This window comes from Vigna unguiculata, chromosome 10, assembly GCF_004118075.2.
Source record: "Vigna unguiculata cultivar IT97K-499-35 chromosome 10, ASM411807v1, whole genome shotgun sequence".
Taxonomy (NCBI): Eukaryota; Viridiplantae; Streptophyta; class Magnoliopsida; order Fabales; family Fabaceae; genus Vigna; species Vigna unguiculata.
Window position 1 is genome coordinate 40988213 of NC_040288.1, and position 8797 is coordinate 40997009.

General features: G+C 35.1%; 1 protein-coding gene and 1 pseudogene across 2 annotated transcripts; one reads left to right on the forward strand and one right to left on the reverse strand.

Moving 5' to 3' along the window:
* Positions 1–1904: 1904 nt before the first annotated feature.
* On the forward strand, positions 1905–4244 carry LOC114167143 (annotated as a pseudogene). The gene is made up of 2 exons (XR_003600129.1): positions 1905–2049; positions 2457–4244. The product of XR_003600129.1 is annotated as a 60S ribosomal export protein NMD3 pseudogene (transcript).
* Positions 4245–5084: 840 nt separating this feature from the next.
* Positions 5085–6499, reverse strand: LOC114166419 (putative F-box protein At3g23950). The gene has a single exon (XM_028051152.1). The coding sequence runs from the start codon at positions 6373–6375 to the stop codon at positions 5218–5220; it is 1158 nt and encodes a 385-aa protein (XP_027906953.1). The 5' UTR covers positions 6376–6499; the 3' UTR covers positions 5085–5217.
* Positions 6500–8797: the final 2298 nt, after the last annotated feature.

The window sequence follows — 8797 nt, forward strand, 5'->3', positions numbered from 1 at the left end:
TCATAATAGTAGATTGTTAAAAAATGTCGTTTATATTATTTTAAAATATTTAAGTTTATTAAATAAATAAATTATTATTTTAAATCACTTAATAAATATTACTAATCTATCTTAAAATAAAAATTAAAAATTAAAAATTAAAAGTAACTTAAAATATTTTGAGTGATGAAAATAAAAGAAAAATATTACTGAAACTAAACTAAAATTCATACGTTTAATATGAGTTAATGAATCTTTTTCTGTTTTTTCTCAATAAGAGCATATCGAAAATATCTGAAATAAATACGGTAAAAACTTTTATAATTAGTCTTTATTTTTAAATAAACCTTAATATGTCATTAACTATAAATAAATTTTTTTATATATTTCACACATATCACTTGCGAATATATTTTCATATTTGATACATAGATTTCGTAAAAAAAATAATTAAAAAGTCTTTCGGTATGATATTTCATTTTTTATATTATTTAAGAAAATATATTTGTTAATTTATTCTCTGTGGATTCGGCATCTTTTTTCAAAATTTTATGGGACAATGATCATTTTGGTTGATTAGTTGTTGCTAGCAATTCCTCACAATCATAATCATGATTTTGCTAATCAATTTTCTTCGAATCTGATTATTCTGAAAATGAAGTTAATTAGTGATGTTAAAACACTATTTCTAATGGATTTTCTTGTTTGAGTTAAAAATATTTTATAAAATTGATTTGATTAAGATTGAGTTAAGAATATCTTCACTAAAATTTAAATACATTTTTCGGTTGAGATATATTTTTAATATATATATTTTTAATTATTATGCATAATCCATGAAACTTATAATCTATTATAATTATTTTAGTGAAGTTAGAAAAAAAAAAGGTACTGGTACTTTAAAACTAAGTCCATAATTCATACATAGTTGTATGCCTCACATCCTAATTTTAGGGGTTTCACCAAAAAAAAAAAAGAAGAAGAAAACTTAACTGCATCAAATTATAACTAAATGCATCAAAATTATAATTAAATGCATCATAATATATCGAAAAAAAAAACTGAACTATTAATAATAACAATAGAGCTATATTATTTTATCCACACCTACCTACCTAATTCTTTGTGACATTGTTCCAACATTGCAATGACATATACAATGATAATATATTATTAGAGTCACATCTATAACTTTTTTATTGACACTTCAAATTCTAAATAAATAATATAATTATTACAATTAAATAATAATTTAAAGTTCATAATCCAAACTATACATAATATTCAAAAATTAATTTTTTTATTCTTAAAACTATGTTCTTATAAAGACTCGAGTCTTACTTTTAATATTATCTTCTCATAATGTGATATTGAAATGTTTTAAATAAGAACTTTTCATAACATCTAGATTATTTTGAAACTTTAATGGTGTCACGTTGAAGATTTTTTAAACTAATGTAGGATATTAAGTACTGTAACTTGTATTTTTTCACTCAATCCCTTATTATGTTTTATATAGAAAACAATAATCACAAAAATATTATATCGAAAGTCGCACTTTTCTCTATTGTTATTGTACTTTATTGAAATGTTGTTTTAACAAAGATACTTGTATTTTATTATGCGTATTGCGTGAGATAAACTTCTTTTATAAAATTAAGATTCATATAATAAATAAATATCTTTAAAATAAATTTGATGGTTGGTAAAACTCCTATTAAATTGATATTTTTTAAATAAATCATATGTTAAACTTAGGATATCTCATTTAAGTTTGGAGGAGGTTTATTTCAGTGTTGGTCTGAAAGACAAGATAAAAGTGCTGGGCTTAAGAGTAGTTGGGCCTAAGAGTAGTTGGGCTTCAAGCCCATGTACTTTAGCACAAAACTAGAAGACTATGTTTCGACACCGACTTAGAATTTGTAATCAACTTTGTTTTGTTTTGTATTATTTTGGTGTTTGAGTTTATGGTTCCTCTCATATAGGGTGTTACTACGCCGCTGTGTCCACCCTCACCTTGAGTTTCAGCAGAGACTACTGATCTATCTCTCCACAACCCTTTGTTACAAAGTAAGTTTTTCAATTCATTTTTTTATCATATTTTTGTGATTTAATGGTAATTTGCGTGAAGCCCTTGTCTTCCGCTTTTTCGAGTTTCATGTTCTTAACTTCTCAATGCCAATTTTCTGTTAAGATTTCTTCTTTTTGAATTTATCATTGACTTTATGATTATGGGTGGAATTTGTTTTCCTTCAAATGATATGTTTTACCTTTCAGGTTCTTTGTTTTCGATCCTTGTACGTGCGTTGTTGAAATCTAATTTTTTCTTATGTTTTATTCCGCTGAATTTTTTTTAATCATTTCTATAATGAGTTTTCGATTCTTACATGTTGTTTACAAATAACTCCTTTTCTTTTTTGTTTATTAGTAATTTTACAATTGAAAATCCTTTTGCTTACACATCCTTGTTTGAACAGGGGAACAATATCTTCAATTCATCAGTATGTTTAGTTCATCAGGCATGGCAGATGGATCTGGTATGTTCAAGGTTCATCAAACAATTGGCAGTGTTTTGTGTTGCAAGTGTGGAATTCCAATGCAGCCAAATGCTGCTAATATGTGTGTTAAGTGTTTGAGCTCGGAAGTTGACATTACCGAAGGGTTACTGAAGCGGCTGGTGCTGGTGCATTGCCCTGAGTGTGAGAGTTACTTGCAGCCACCTAGAAGTTGGGTCAAGCTACAGCTAGAATCAAAGGAGCTTCTGACATTTTGCTTGAAGAAATTGCAGAAAAATTTTAATTCTAGTAAAGTGAGGTTGGTACATGCCGAGTTTATTTGGACTGAACCCCATTCCAGGAGGATAAAGGTGAAGGTCAAGGTTCAGAAAGAGGTTATCAATGGAGCAATTCTTGAACAGTCTTATACCGTGGAGTATGTTCAACAAGAGCATATGTGTGAATCCTGTTCTAGGGTTCAGGCCAATCCTGATCAGTGGGTTGCTGCTGTGCAACTTAGACAACATGTTTCTCATAGGCGTACTTTCTTTTATCTAGAGCAGCTAATTCTGAAGCATGGTGCTGCTGCCAGTGCCATAAGAATCAAACAGATGGAACAAGGTATTGATTTCTTCTTCTCCAATCGAAGTCATGCAGTTAAATTTGTGGAGTTTGTTGGGAAAGTTGCTCCTGTAAGAAGCCGCAGTGATAAGCAGCTAGTTTCCCATGATCCAAAGAGCAATAACTACAACTACAAGTATACATTTTCTGTTGAAATCAGCTCCATTTGCCGTGAGGATTTAATCTGTCTGCCTCCAAAAGTTGCTGTTAGTTTGGGAAATATTGGTCCTATTGTGATTTGCACCAAGGTTACCAACAGCATTGCTCTGCTTGATCCATTTACCCTGAGGCACTGTTTCTTAGATGCTGATCAATATTGGAGAACATCCTTCAAGTCATTGCTTACTAGCAGACAGTTAGTGGAATATATAGTGCTTGATGTTGAGGTTGTTTCACCGGAGGTTACTATTGGTGGCACAAAATATTGTTTAGCAGATGCTCAAGTTGCTCGTGTGTCAGATTTTGGCAAGAACGACACAATATTTAACATCAAGACTCATCTGGGTCATCTTTTGAATCCTGGGGATTATGCTCTTGGTTATGATCTTTATGGGGCTAATAGTAATGACATGGAGTTGGACAAGTACAAAGGGCACATTCCTGAAGCAATTTTAGTAAAGAAGAGTTATGAAGAGAAGCGCCAAAAGAAACGTGGGAAGCCTCGATCATGGAAGCTTAAATCACTTGAAATGGAGGTTGATGATAATAGGAGACTTGATCAAGATAAAATGGTCTCAGAATATGAACAATTCTTGAAAGATTTGGAAGAAAACCCTGATATGAGGTTCAACATATCATTGTATCGAAACAAGGAGTACCAGCCATCAGAAATGGCATCCGTGACTGATGGCGATGAGCTACCTTCTGTTCCATTGGATGAATTATTGGCTGATCTTGATCTGAGTGAAGATGAAGATGGAGAAGACAACATGGCAGAATGAACGAAAGCTTTTTCTTATCTTGATATAGTACTTACTTTCTGGAATCTTTGGTTTTGTTCTTGTAGTGTATTTGTTTTTTCTTCTCCCATTTATGTTTTGTTAATTTGCAACCCCTGATGGTTTGTTTATTGAAAGAATCATAAGATGGTAATTTTGCAGGCAGTAGTAACAATACTTACAAATAGCTTGTTTTAACATTCTTTTACTATTTCGGTGTTGAATCAGTTCATCTTTTCTCCAACCTTTTTTTTTTTCGGTGGCTCGGCCATAGACGGTGTAATTGTCAGATAAGGGACATAACCTAAGATCTTATCATGTTTCATTTTTTCAAACCAACTTGTCTGAAATGTCTTGTTTCTTTTATGAAAGTTTTCCAGGATTTTTGAGGAATGGTAAGGAGAATTTTTCAATTTACGTGTGAGATTAATGCATTTATTTGTCCATTTTTATCATTATTCTTTTAAGTTGTTTGTCAAAATATTTTTTAACTGTAATGGCAGTAAAAAATGAATTAATTAAAATTATTAATTTTAGATGCTTTTGATTTTATACAACTCAATAGCTTAGTTTTTAGTCTCCGTTACATATTAAACGTAAATGTATCTGAAATTAATAACTTTTTAAAATCTTCATTTATTTAAAAAATGAATAGAATTTACCTGAGTTTAGAGGGTGACATGCATAACTAGTTCTTCACCAAGAAACTTGGGCCAATCCAACTATGGCAATTAAGAGAATGAACTCATCCACCATTGTTCTTTTTACTATTGAAACTTAGTTAAACAACTTATCGAGCTTCCTAAATTCCTTTTACAGAGTCATGTGATTTGGCACTTAATGGCAGAAGGAAACAGCTTCAGAAACCATGTACTTATAGTTACCAACTTTCCAGTGATTCGTTTTGTGCTGAGTTTTCAATCTACAGCATTTTATTTGCAGCTTTAAACATTTTGACAAAAACCAAACTTGATATCTCAGTTTGAATAGTTCAAAATTCATACAAGATGAAAGCATTTGAATGACAATGGTAGGAACAAATGTTGTATTTTCCTTGCAGGAGCAGAACAGAACAGTAACATGAGTTTCCTATCAACAATCAACAAGAAAGTAGAATAATGTGTTCAAAACACCAAAACTGGTTGAAATAACTAAACCAACTTTGAGGTGGGAGCTTTCAATCACTAATCACTAGTACTTGAATGATTTTTTTCATATGGAATAGGATTGAGCTCAAATTGAAAGGGGCTAATATCTGATTTTTCATAACCAGGGATTGGAACAAATTTGTTTGTACGTAGGTTGGCAACAAAAACCCCATCAACATAGGAGTACAAATACACAATGTCTCCATCATAGGGATGAAAACCTGCTACATGCTTATAACAATTACTGCAAAATCTGGTGGGAAGATGTTCAATCAGATTGGTCCTGTGCACCAGACGCCATACCAGAGGGTAGTACATTAGATCCCACACTCTCAAATCATTATTGCTAATATCACCGATCCTAAGATTCCCTCCACCGCATCCAAGGTATCCAAAGCTCACTATATTCATGGCATCAGCATCTTCAGGGTAATCAATAGTACGAGAAAACGGAAAAATAGGATCAAACACAAAAATATTTGTACTCCCCATGAAATACAGGTACCCTCCATACGCCAAACTGAGCATCCAATGAGGAGCAAAAGCAAAACCCTCCGCGCAAAACGCATTTGTGTGTCTCCATTTTCCTGTCTCGGAGGAAAAAATCTCCATTTCAAAAACACGCTTTTTTCTTAAAAAGGTTTTCACAATCACCACCCTGAAGCTGCGACTGGAAGAACTACCTTTTCCTCCTTTTTTGGGGTAACCCGTACGAGAAAGAAACCCAACAGCGTATAACTGTTTTTCCTCGTTTTCATCAAGAAAAGAAGGTATATGGTTGCATTGCTTGGTGAGTGGATCGTACACAAAAAATCCACGACCAGTTGTGTATCTGTTACTGCAGCACAGAAACAAGCCATTTGAGTAGCCACACAAGCTTCCCTTCATGAGGGTTTCTGGCGATAATGGAGCCCTGTGGGTTTTGAAGTTAAAGATGAAATCTTTGGGGAAGAAACCGAGCATGAGTTGGTGGGATGAAATAAAGGTGAAGTGGGTGTTGAAGAGAGAGTGCTGGCGTGACACAAATTCTGCTGGGAAAGAAGGATTTGAGATCATTCTGAACCAACGTTTGCACACACACTTGGATTTGGCAATGGATCTAAATGGCATTAGAATCAATATTTCTCTCAACACATCATCAGTTAAGTCGTTTATGTTGGTCAACGAACAAGAAGAGAGCGAGGTATGATCCATGAGAATACACAACCAGACACAGTTCTTAATAGTGATGAATTGTAATGGCTTTTCACAGAATCCATATGTTACAATGCACTGTTGATGCGGGGAGAAAGACAAACTGAGTGAGTCAATTCTTGATTAGTTTAATAGAGCAAATACCCGGAGTGCTTTGCAAGAAACTCAATCATATATATCAAAGGCTGTGTTTGAATTTTACTATACAATACTAAAGCAGTACCACAACCACTCTCTCTGTCATATTTGCGAAGGAAAAGACAGTGGCCATGGTAGAGAACGTAGAAGAGAGAGATTGGAAGAGAAAACGAAGAATGGTGAAGAGAGAAAGGGGATCTGCAGTGAGGTGCAGAGCCAAGCTCGTGGGAGAAGCAAGAGAAAGGTAAGAACTGTTTCTGTTATTGTTTTTATTTCTCTGTTCATACAAAAGGGGAAAAACCCAATCGGGTTTTATAGAAAGAGGGGAAAAACAGGGGTACAATGAAAACCCTAGATTACTGATTAAATCAGTAATCAGTTATAAGAAAAGGGGGAAAACGGGAAAAACCCTAAGGGTTAGGGTTTCAATATCCTCCCCTCAAGCTGGATGGTGGATGCTCAACATCCCAAGCTTGTGAACATTGAGCTTGAAGTTGGTACGGTGGAGCGCTTTCGTAAAGATGTCGGCAAGCTGGTTATTGGAGCTGATAGGGAGAAGACGAAAGAGGTTGTTCTGGAGGCGTTCGCGAATCACATGACAGTCAATGTCAATGTGCTTCGTTCGTTCGTGGAAAGAGGGATTCTGAGCGATATGTCTGGCGGCCTGATTATCACAATAGAGAACTGGGGGCAGATCAAGTTGAATGCAGAGGTCATGAAGAATATAGCTAATCCACTGAATCTCACATGATGTAGTCGCGAGAGCCCTGTACTCAGCTTCAGAAGATGATCGGGAAACAGTACTCTGTTTCTTGGATTTCCATGAGATGAGGGACTCTCCCAGGAACACACAATAACCAGTGACACTGCGTCTTGTTTCAGGGCATGTGGCCCAATCAGAGTCACTGAAGCCTTTTATTTGTAGATCAGTGTCTTTAGGAAAAAACAGTCCTCGACCAGGATCAGCCTTGATGTATCTTAGGATATGATGGGCAGCTTGGTTGTGGCAAACAGTGGGTGCCTGTACAAACTGACTGAGAAGATGCACAGAGTAATTGATGTCAGGTCTGGAGTTGGTGAGATAGAGAAGTTTCCCTATCAATCGCCTATAGGAATCAGCATTGTAGGAGGTATTATTAGTTGCGAAAAGAGGCTTTGTGTCATTCATGAGGGGGGTTTGGCAAGGCTTGCTGTTAGTCATTCCAGTTTCACTTAGTATGTCCAAGGCATACTTTCTTTGGCACATATGGATCCCTCTCTTGGTCCTTGAAATCTCAAAACCCAAAAAATATTTTAGTTTCCCTAAATCCTTGATTCTGAAGGTCTGATGCAGAGTACCTTTGGTCTTATTGATAATCTCCATAGAATTCCCTGCTAATATAATGTCATCTACATACACAAGTAAGGCAGTGAAAGTACTAGCAGTTTTATGTATGAAAAGGGAGTAGTCAGAAGTGGATTGAATAAAACCGAGTTCTAAGAGAAAAGAGGAAAGCTTAGCAAACCACTGACGGCTGGCCTGCTTTAGGCCATATAGAGATTTAGTTAGACGGCAGACTTGTCCTTGTTTGGGAAGTTTCAGTCCTGGTGGAGGTGTCATGTAGACTTCTTCATTTAAATCTCCATGTAAAAAAGCGTTATCAACATCAAGCTGATATAGGTACCAATCCTTGGCAGCTGCTAAGGCTAAAATGATTCTGACAGTTGTGAGTTTAGCCACAGGGGAGAAAGTGTCAAAGTAGTCTATTCCCTCTTGTTGGGAATATCCTTTCGCAACCAACCTAGCCTTATGCCTTTCTATACTTCCATCAGATTTATACTTGGTCTTGAAAACCCATTTGCAACCTATGGGCTTCTTTCCATTTGGGAGATTGGTGAGATACCAGGTTTTGTTGTTTTCAAGAGCTTGTATTTCCTTGTTCATAGCATCCCTCCATTCTTTAGTTTTGCTAGCTTCAGTATAGGACTGTGGTTCGTGGTTGGCAGTGATGGCGAGAGTGTAGTGAAGATGCTCCTTTGATAAACCATCATAAGAAACGACAGAATCAATGGGATAAGCAGTTTTATAGTTGGCCTTTATTTTGTTACTGTATTTAGGTTGACAAGAGTTATTGATAGTTAAGGAACCATTAACCTGGTAGTCCTTCAGATAATGAGGAATTTTTCTGTCTCTCCTGGATCTTCTCAAATCCTGAATGTTGTCTTCTGTGTCATCTTGTTCATATGCTGTATTTTCTTGGTTGTCATGATCTTGGGCAGGTTGATTCACAATCTGTTCAGGTTC